A 10,434-nucleotide genomic window follows, 5' to 3' on the forward strand; every position below is an offset into this window, starting at 1 on the left:
CCCCCCCCCCGGGGGTCCCTCATCCTTTCCCCACATCCCTCCCATCAATCCCGAGGGAAAGACGGGTGGTTTGAGGTCACCCATTAATCAGGAGCCTGAATCCCGACGGAGGAAGGAAGCAGCAGTTTGGGGCAGCAGTTTGGGGCTGGCTGGGCTCGGGGTTTTGCACTGGGTGGGGAATGCGGGAAGAAAACGAGGTGTTTTTGCAAATTCCCGGTGAAGTTGTGGATCCGTCACCTTCTCCCCATCCCAGGGTTACCCCCCTCGTTCCCTCTGCCTCCCCCAGTGCCCCAAACCCATCCCAAGGGTTCGGGGAAATAATCGGGTGACCTTTGGAGAGGAGCCGGGGTGGGCTGTGTGTGTGTTACTGTGTAAAGCTATTTTAGCTCTCTGGATAAAATCCAGCAGGGAATCGGCACTCCCCGCTCCCCTCCGCATCCCCGCTCCCCTCTCCCGGGCGGTCAGGGCCGGCTGGTTCCCGGCACACGCGATTATCCCGAGCCCTCTTCCCAGGTCACAGGCGGAGTTTTTAACTCCGGTGGCCGCTCGTCTCCACCCGGCGGGAGCGTGCGGGACTTCAGAGGCGAAAATAATTGGCTGCAGAACAAATTTAGGAAATGGAGTGTGCGATAAAGCAAATAAAAATCGCTCCCGGTTTTGTTTTTCTGGGTTTTTTTTTTTTCTCCCCCCTTTCCCGGTGGCGGCGAGGGCAGGGACGGCTGGAAAGGGACCGGGCTCGAGCTGGTTTTTACCTCCCTTGCAACTTCGCCATTAAAGTTGCACCTACAGCTAGGAAGTTTGTCCGTGAAAAATGGTCATTTTGTTTCCCCCCGCTCAAAGCAACGTTATTAAAATGCTAATTTAAAAGAAAAAGGAGTTAAATATCTCGCGATGGTGCAGCCTAATTGCAGCCATAATGAGCTCTCTAAATGTGAGTGCCCCTGACACACGGAGAGCATAAACAGCCGCGAACACATCATTAGTGCTCGCGTTCATTTATTCTGCCGACCTGGCGATGACCCCGCGGAGGGTCGGGAGGAGCAGGTGGATCCGGCTGCGCGGCCCCCGGGGATGCAGGAAGCGAAGCCGGGAGCGGCTGCCATGGCAACGCGGGGGATGCGGGACCGCCCGCCCGCCGAGCAGCCCCCTCCCCATCCCCGCCTGCCCTGTGCCCCGCGCAGCCATGGACCCCCGGGCACCCCCCCGGCACCCCCAGACCCTCCTGCACCCCCAGACCCCTCCCTGCACCCCCTGCATCCCTGGATCCTACTCATCCCTGGACACTGCTTATCCCTGGATCTTGTTCATCCCTGGATCCCAGGCATCCTCCCAACACCCTTCATATCCCTGCATCCCCGGGTCCCCCCTGCACCCTGAGCATCCCTGGAGCCCCTGCACCCCCAGACCCAGCGCATCCCCCGGACCCCGTGGAGGGCTGTGGGGTGATGTGGGGTGACAGCACCCAGAACCCCGGGGAGGGTGCAGCGGCAGTGGAGACAGAATCCCGGAATCAGTCCTGGAATCAACCCTGGAATCACATTTGGGTTGGAAGGGACCTTCAAGCCCGTCCAGTGCCACCCCCTGCCATGGGCAGGGACACCTTCCACCAGCCCAGGTTGCTCCAACCTGGCCTTGGACACTTCCAGGGATGGGGCAGCCACAGCTTCTCTGGGAAATCCATCCCAGCCCCTCCCCACCCTCCCAGGGAAGAATTTATCCCTTCTATCTAGTCTGAATCTCCCATTTTTCCTCTTAAAACCATTGCCCCTTGTTCCTCTCAGGCCCTGCTGACAAATCTGTCCTCATTTTCCTTTTCTCCCCCCTTGGCTTTGGTGGGATGGGGAAACTGGGGCAGGGAGGGGGGGGAGGCACCTGAGCTGGAGCATCTCGGCTGTGCCAGGCTGGGGGCACCCAGGAGTGCTGTGCCCACCCTGTGCTGATGTTGTTTTGGGGCATCTGAGCATCCACACCCATTTTCCACGTGGAGCTCGGAGCGGGACAGAACCCTCCGGAGGGAGGAGAGGAAGGAGCTCGATAAAAGCGATTCTTTGGGAATGATTTTCGCCCCATTCCAGCCTGTTTGCTTCCAAACAGCCCCTCTAATCGCCGGCGACGCCACGACAACTTCCCTTGGAATTTTTTTCCCCCCCTCTCTCCTCCCCTGATTATTTTATTTTATCTCCTCTCTCTCCTGTCCGAGGGGGGGGGCACAGGGACACCGGCCCCGGGAAAGACTTTAAAATAAAAAAATCCCCCAGCCCGCACCTTCCAGCCCTCCCTCCCCGCACGTCCCCCCCCCTCCCCTTCTGCCGTGCACTCTCGATGAACCTGTGATATTGTAGCAATGGCCCTTGAAGTGCGGTGGGGAGGTGATTTAGGAGAATATTAAAGGCAATGTGGAGATTCGGAAGGCGCCTCTCTCGGGGAGATCTGGAGAAATACGCGGCACAGATGGGCTGAGCAGATTAAACATTTCCGTCACATTGTTTTCCAATCGCGCGTTCGCGGTGCCTGAGGGTTGGCACCGCGGTCAGGGAGGGAGCCGGCTGGAATAAAGGCTGGAATAAAAGATGAACGCGCCGGTTCCACGCGGGCTCCCGAGCCCCGGGGCCGCCGGGGTGATTGTCCCCCTCTCCTCTGCCCCCTCCCGGTGTCCGGAGGGATGTTTGTCCCTCTGTCCCCGGCTGGCGCGGTGCCCCCGAGCCGGGTCGTGCTCTGGGGTGGGTGGGTTTGGGGTCTGTGGCGGTGCCTGGCTCTGCTGGTCGGTTATTTTGGTTAACTGGGTAAATCCTGAACCCATTTGGGGCTGGTCCCCCCTTGGAAAGCCCGAGGAATTGTCTCAAGGAGGGTCTGGGTTGTTTTTAAGGGGAAATGGAATCCTGAACCCATTTGGGGCTGGTCCCTCCTTGCAAAGCCCAAGGAATGGTCTCTAGGAGGGTCTGGGTTGGTTTTGATGAGAAATGGTTAATGGGGTAAATCCTGAACCCATTTGGGGCTGGTCCCCCCTTGAAAAGCCTGAGGAATGGTCTCAAGGAGGGTCTGGGGTTTTTTTAAGGGGAAATGGTTAATTGGGTAAATCCTGAACCCATTTGGGGCTGGTCCCTCCTTGGAAAGCCTGAGGAATGGTCTCAAGCAGGAGGTGGCCTCTTATCCTTGCCAAAATTTTCCTTGTGGTTGTTTCTTCCCAGTTTTCCCCCTCCAGGGCCCATCACCTTCCTCCTCCTCCATCTCCCCGAGTGTTGCTGCCCTGAGATCCTCCCAGGTGTCAGCTCCTTCCCCCTGGGATGGGACGTGGAGCTCCCAGTGGGATGGGACACATGGATTGTGTTGGGATGTGACACTCGGATCCTGGTGGGATGGGACACTGCAGATGGGACAAGGGGAAGGAGCCCCCGGGCCCAGCTGTGTATCCAAAGCTCCCTGGCTGGGAATCCAATCCCTGGAAACAAGTGGGAATCGTTGATTTTTATAAGGAGCCACCCTACAAAATAGTAGACGTGGAGAAAAGGGTGAGCATCACCCAAATTAACTCCCCTGTGCGCCAGGCTGGGGGATGTGCCAAGGAAGTGCCGTTCCCACTGAAATCCAGGTCGTGGCTGTCGTCTGGAGTTGTTTCCTTTCCCCCTTTTCCCTCTCCCTCGTCCATGGAATGAGCAGCTCGAGGCTTTTTACGGCCCCGTGCACCAACCCCCCCCCCCTCCAAAAGCCCTAATGGTGGGTGATGATCCCAAATCCTCCCCCAAAAGCCCTGATGGCCGGTGATGATCCCGGGTGATGATCCCAGCCGGCGTCTGCTCCGGCTCCGTTCAGCACCAGGGATTTCGGGAATGACTCTTGGAGAAGTGCTTTGGGAGGGTGGGGAGGGGTTTCTTCTTTCCTGGGAGAAATCCCAGCGTTTCGGGGGCAGAGCGAGCCCCCCATGGCTATGCAGAGGGTGGTGACCCCCAAACCCAGTCCCCCGTTCTTTGCCAGCACGGGAAGGGCACCGGATTCCCAGTTTGGGGCTGGGGCAGAGCACTGGCTGTGCTCTGTCTCCTGCCCGATGCCCAGCTGGGGTTCCCAGGGGCTCCTGGCACCCCAACACCCACCCGCAGGCAGCACCCAGAGCAGCGGAGGGGGCAGAGATCCCCCTCCCCTCTCCCTCCTCCCTGGAGCGATTCCCCTCCCGATCAGCGGCTTCTTCCCAGTCCCTTCCCTGAAGTCTCGGCTAAATTACTTCCCTCCCCCCTCCTGCAGCGCAGCCCGGGCAGGTACCGAGCACAGAGGCCCCATTAGCGTGTAATTAGGTAGATTCCAGCAAAACCCCATCCTCAGACTCCCTCCTCCCCCTCTCCCCCTCCCCGAAGCCGGCGAGAGGCGTCGGCGAGATGGAAACGAGCGTCTCCAGACAGAGCAGAGTTCGCCCTGCGCTGGGCTCTGCCTCGCTGTGCCAGTGCTCTCCTCGTTTTAATAGTTTAATAAAAATTAGCATAATTAACGAACATCTGTATGATCCAGAGTGGCGCAATTTGGCACTTGGAAACGAGGACTTAAACGTTATTGCCGGGAGTTTAATGTTGTTTTAATTCTTTTTGGCACCGGCGCGCGGCGGAATAAACGGCTCGGGCTCGGCTGCCGCTTCATTTGCATCTCCCTCCCTTTGATTATGAGCGATCGTTGGGTTATCCGGCGATCCGTCAAAGCAGAAATTATTTTAAAACACCTCTCGCGGCGTTCCAGCCGCGGAATTGCTGAGGGAGGGGGGCGGGCACGGCGTCCTGGTCGTGCCCGGGTGGGTGTCCGGGATACGAATAAACCCGGATTTTTTCCTTCTGGCGGGAGGATTTTTTTTTCCCTCCTGGCTGGTGGGATGTGTTCTCCCAGCCTTCCATCCCGCTGTCCCTCCCCAGCCCTTCCCATCCAGCTCGGTGCTGTTTGCTGCAGTGGGGGGGTCCCCGGGGAGCGTTGGGATCCCGACCCGGAGAGGGTCAGGATTCCTGGCACCCCTTCCTGGCTCTGGCGAGGGCAGCACCATCTGCAGAGTGTCTGTCTGGGTGACTCAGCCCTTCTCCTCCCGTCGGGAAGCAGAGATGAGCTTGGGGGACAACATTAAATGTCAGGAAGCAGGGATGGGCTTGGGGGACAACATTAAATGTCCCCAGCCAGGCAGTGAGGGAACAGCCGGAGCCGGGAGCGTGGGGCAGGGAATGGGATGTGCTGCCGGGAACGTCTGAATTTAACATCCAGTTTTTTTAAAGCTCACCTGTTTTGATGCCAAACTCCTCGAACCCGTGCGTGCAAACTCCTCCTCTTGCACACGCGGAGGGAGGAAAGTTTTCCCTGTTGTTATTTCCCTGTTGGGGAGGGGGGGGGGAAATCCCACCTAAATCTGGGGAGGGAATGGATTATCCAGGCATGATCCAGCTGGAGGGGCTTCTGGAGCTCCAAGCCTGAGGGCTGGGCCTCCCTGGGGGGTTGATGTTTGAAATTAAACACCCCCAAAATACCGGGGTGTGAATTAAATGTTGAGTTTCTGAGAGGCCCCAGAGCGAAGGGGGCAGGACGAGGGAGGGGGGACAGGAAGGGCAGGGAAGGATTTACTGGGGGAGAGGTGGGACTGGGGGGTTTTCTGTTGGAGTCTGGGGGGGGGCTGGAGAGCCAAAGGAAGGGCCCTGAGCCACGTTCCCTGCCCGTGTCCCCCCAGGAATACGACATGTACGGCTGGTGGGTGGGAGAGCTCAACGACGAGGTCGGGATCGTGCCCAGGGATTACCTGGAGGCCGCCTACGAGCTGGAGGAGCGGTGAGGAGGGACAGTGACACCCCAGGTGAGAGGAGAGGGGGCACCTGGGGTGTGTTCCTGCCGGGAATGGGGCCTGGAGGTGGGTGGGAATGGGGCCTGGAGGTGGGTGATGTGGAGGCAGCTCCATCCCCTGGGGTGTCCCGGCATCCCCGAGGACTGACTGCCTCTGGCTCCATCTCCTGGTCTCCCGTTTTACCCGGGAACAGGCGAGACCAGGAGCCACGGTGGCAGTTCAGGGGCAGTGCCACCCTGCCCAGTGCCCCCCAGATTCCATGGGAGGGACGTGGTGAAGCCACGGCAGCCCCCAGGGCCGCCAAGAGCTGTCACTGTGCCACCAACCCCCACACCAAGCGCCGCACACGGAGAGTTTTCCTCCCAAAAACCCACAATGGAGCCGTTCCCTTGTGGAAACCGAGGCACGGGGCAGGGCTGGGAAGGAGGGGTCTGGAGTGCTGCCACCTCCTTGTCCCTCTGTGCCCGTGGCAGTGCCAGCCTCGCTGTCCCCTTCCCCACCATCACCCGTGTCTCTCTCCCCATCCCCAAACCCAGGCACTCCTCTCTCCCTGGCCGTGCTGAGACACCAGTGACACCAGTTCCCACCAGCAGCCCGCCCTGCCGTGAGCACCCCTGGCACGAAGAGACCCCCGCGGTGCCCGGGGGTGCCCTCCTGGGGGTCCGGGGGGGGGTTGGCACCCCGCAATAAAGGCGTTTTCCTCTCCGTTCTTGGCCACTCCAGACCTCGTGGAGCCGGAGCAGGGAGTGGGAAGTGTCCCCCGGGTCCACCTCCCCCCCACCTTCCCCAGCTCTGAGCACCCCCAGAGCCCCCCGGGCCTGGCCGAGCCCTCGGCTGAGCCCGGTGCATCCTCCCCTTCCTCCTCCTCTTCCTCCTCCTCCTCCTCCTCCTCCCGCACTTGGCTGAAGGGCCACTAGATGGTGGTAGGGCCCCGCTCCCCGCAGCCTTTAGGGGAGGTGCCCAAACCCTCCCCGGGCCGTGCGGGGCAGCCCCCCCGGACCCCCTCCCGGCACGGGGGTGAGCCCAAGGGGCAGCTCCAGGGCACAGCCGGGCAGATGTTTGGAGCCAGGCAGATGTTTGGAGCCAGGCACAACGAGGGGGGGGATCCCACGGGATGCTGAGGATGCGGCCGAGACCGGGATGCTCCCCGGGGTCTGTGTCACCATCCCATGGGATGCTCCCCCGGGTCTGTGTCCCCATCCCATGGGATGCTCCCCCGGGTCTGTGTCCCCATCCCATGGGATGCTCATGGGGGTCTCTGTGTCACCATCCCATGGGATGCTCTTGGGGGTCTGTGTGTCCTCATCCCATGGGATGCTCCCCGGGGTCTGTGTCCCCATCCCATGGGATGCTCATGGGGGTCTGTGTCACCATCCCATGGGATGCTCCCTGGGGTCTGGGTGTCCCCATCCCATGGGATGCTCACCAGCCCCATCCTGGCACCCGCTGCCTCATCCCAAGGCTTTGCTCACAGTGGGGAATAAACCTCCACCATGTGTGTGTGTGGGCTTTGGGGTGCCAAGAGCTCGGCTTAAATCCCTCTGGCATTCCCAAGCAGCTCTTCCAGCCCCGTTTCTCCACAGCATGGGTGACCCTGAGCAGGGAAATTCCCCCTCTGCAATTCCCCCTCTGCTCTGCCCTCGCTGTCTCCATTCGAGACACATCTCACAAGGAGCAGCTGGTTCTGAGGGGCTGCAGGGCCTGAGTCCATCTCTCCAGCAGCATTCCCGGGGGCCCTCTGGGATCCTGGCAGGAGGGAATGGATGTTTTTTGCAGGGGGATGCTGTGGAGCAAACAGGATCAGGGCCTGGGGCTGCCTGGATGTGTCTGCCCCAGCCCAGCGTGTGAGAAACAGCCTCAGGAGCCTGATCCCAAATCCACGGCCTCATCCCGGGCTCCAGAGACCTTCGTGCTCTGCTGGGAAGATGGGAGAGGAGAGAGAGATGGAAGCAGGATGCTTTGGCCCCAGGTTGGAGCAGGAGCCCCCTGGCACGGGGTGTCGAGGAGGGGGAAGGACAGACGGGAAGGAGCTGCTTTCCCAGGGGATAAGGATGTGCTGGCTGGAGAGCCTGGCCCCATTCCAGGCTGCTCCTCTGGCAGCAGCCAGGGAGAAGGGAGCTGTGCCAGGCTATTGAGGGCACAGGGAGGGGGCCACACCACCCTCACCTGCCCCAGGTGGGGAAGGTTACCTTGGGCAGCTCCGTGTGCCCTGAGCCCCCCAGCATTCCAAGGCTGGCTCCAGCCACCCCAATCCCTGGCACGAGGGGCTGAGCCCGCCCTACATGTGGCAGAGGGAACAGTCACCCCCCCCCAAAGAGCCACTGCCCCCCAGGTGGGACCCCCCAGCCCAGGGGCTGCTGCCCCCCCCAGCCTGGGCCGCCCCTGAGTCACCGTTTTCCCGACAGCTCCGCAAAAGCCGATCACTGGCACTAAAAATAATCCCTGAAAGGCGGCCAGGAACAGGGCTGTGGCCCCGGGGGAAGAGAGAGGCAGAAGGGATGGAGAGGGGCTGGAGAAGGGATGGAGAGGGGATGGAGAAGGGATGGAGAGGGGCTGGAGAAGGAATGGAGCCCTCGCTGCAGCAGCTCCACGGGCTGCCCTTCCCAGACCCGCCTCGGGAAGGAGCAGCCCCAGGGCCGGGTGGCTCCTGGCAGTGCCAGGACACGGTCCTGGAGCAAACCAGGGGCTGGGAGGGAGCCGGGGGCAGGGCACGGCTTGGGCTGAGGGGGTCGTGCCTGAGGGAGGCTGTGCCAGGCGAGGAGCGGGGTCGGTGGGCACGGGAAGGGATTGGTGGGCATGGGGAGGGGTTGGTGGGCATGGGGAGGGGTTGGTGGGTATGGGAAGCGTTGGTGGGCACGGGGAGGGCTGGTTGGCACAGGGAGGGGTCAGTGGGCAAGGAGAGGGGTTGGTGGGCACAGAGAGGGGTCGGTGGCACGGGGAAGGGTCGGTGGGCTCAGAGAGGGTCGGTGGGCACAGGGAGGGTCAGTGGGCACGGGGAAGGGGTCGGTTGGCATGGGGAGGGGTCGGTGGGCACGGAGAAGATCAGTGGGCATGGGAAGGGTCGGTGGGCACGGAGAGGGGCCGCGGGCACAGCTGGGCTCACAGCTGCGCCATTTGGAGCCGCACGCTCATGAATATGGATGAATATGCATGAGGGGGGGGCAGCCAATGGCAGCGGCGCTCCCGCGCCCCGGCAGCTGCCAGCCTTGGCCGTGAACTTCTCCTGACATTTCGGATGCGCCTCCAAGGGCTTTCCAGCCCTCCCTCCCTCCCTCCCTCCCCCTCCCTGGTGCATCCAAAAACCCTCCAGAACTCAGGGCAGACCCTCATCCGTGCCCCCCCGGGAGGGACCCGCCCGGTGCCCGGGGCAGGGGGAGCCGCGCTGGCGTTGCTGGTGTGGGGAAGGTTACATCCTCCCCTCCCCGTTTTCCCAAAATCCCTGTCTCCGCAGTTCTCCCGGCCCGGCCCCCTCCCACACCACCCAGCCGGACACGGCAGCTTCTCCTGCTTCGGTTTTATTTGGAGTCCGAGCACGTCCCAGCCCTGCCTGACCCGGGGCTGGGCCGGGGAGGAGACGGGGCAGGACCACACGGGGAGGGGCAGCAGGAGCAGCTCCTTCTTATCCCAGCAAATCCAAGCCCACTTGGAAGGGACACCCCCTCCCAGGGCAGGGGTGACAAACTGCTCCCCCCCCCGACTCATTCCCTGCCCGGGGGAAAGCTCAGCTCCCGTTTTTCCAGCTGCAGAAACCAACCCGCAGGGAGGGAAAGCTGTGCCAGGAGGCCCCGGGGGTGGGGGTGGGATCTGCAGCCCGGGTGTGGGCTCTGGGTTGGTGCAGCTGAGCCCCCTCTCCCCTCCCCAGGAGCTGCAGAGGGAGGGGGACTAAACTGGAGAGAGTGGCTGGCCCTGGATCCACCAAGGAAAGCCCTTTTCCCATCGGGCAGCGGATCCCACCCTGCCCTGGGATGTGCCAGGAGCAGGGAGGTGGCACTGCCACCCCACTGAGCCCTGCTGCTGCTCCAGCCAGAGGGCAAAGGCCGTGGGAACAACAAACACAGGTTCCACCCCCCAGCAGATCCCTTCTCCGGGATGCAAACCCTGCCTGGGACACCGGGACAGCCGGGATCAGCAGGGAGAGAGCCCGGGATGAGCCGTGTTCCCAGGGCAGCCCAGTCACCCCCCTGCTCCCACAGTGCCCCCTCTCCCAGCGAGGGAACAGGTCCTGGGAAGGCAGGGGGTGTCCCCAGGGCTGTCACTGCGGGTCCTGCCCCGATCCCGGGGGCTCCTCCGGGCTCTCCGAGTGCGCGTCGTCCACGCCGAAGTCGCTCCAGTCCGGGATGCTCTCCAGGCAGCCCTGGGGGCTTCCCAGCCCGGCACAGCTGGGAATGGGGAACAGGTCAGAGGGGAGAGGGGATCCAGGGGAGATTCAGGGCCTGAGGTGCCCCTGTGTCTCCAGATCTCCTTGGCACAACCCCCCCCCTGGAGCTGGGGCTGCCCTGGGATGTTCCTCCCTCCCCTGGACGTGCAAATCCCATCCCAGGATCCACAGTGAGCAGCTGGGGCTGCCCTGGGATGGTCCTCCCTCCCCTGGACGTGCAGATCCCATCCCAGGATCCACAGTGAGCAGCTGGGGCTGCCCT

At 62.3% G+C, this 10,434-nt stretch overlaps 2 protein-coding genes across 3 annotated transcripts in view; one reads left to right on the plus strand and one right to left on the minus strand.

The window, feature by feature from the left end:
* SKAP1 (src kinase associated phosphoprotein 1) overlaps window positions 1-6,445 on the plus strand; it is a 153,883-nt gene extending 147,438 nt beyond the window's left edge. The window contains exons 12-13 of the mRNA XM_017837092.1: window positions 5,684-5,806; window positions 6,331-6,445. Coding sequence (XP_017692581.1) covers window positions 5,684-5,785 — 102 coding nt within the window. The 3' untranslated portion in view covers window positions 5,786-5,806; window positions 6,331-6,445. The remainder of the gene's footprint in view (window positions 1-5,683; window positions 5,807-6,330) is intronic.
* Window positions 6,446-9,293: 2,848 nt separating this feature from the next.
* SNX11 (sorting nexin 11) overlaps window positions 9,294-10,434 on the minus strand; it is a 3,969-nt gene continuing 2,828 nt past the window's right edge. For both annotated transcript variants that reach the window (XM_017837093.1, XM_017837094.1), the window contains exon 7: window positions 9,294-10,173. In XM_017837093.1, the coding sequence (XP_017692582.1) occupies window positions 10,047-10,173 (127 nt within the window). In that variant the 3' untranslated portion in view covers window positions 9,294-10,046. The remainder of the gene's footprint in view (window positions 10,174-10,434) is intronic.

Source organism: Lepidothrix coronata, unplaced genomic scaffold (assembly GCF_001604755.1).
Source record: "Lepidothrix coronata isolate B3197 unplaced genomic scaffold, Lepidothrix_coronata-1.0 Scaffold291, whole genome shotgun sequence".
NCBI classification, from domain to species: Eukaryota; Metazoa; Chordata; class Aves; order Passeriformes; family Pipridae; genus Lepidothrix; species Lepidothrix coronata.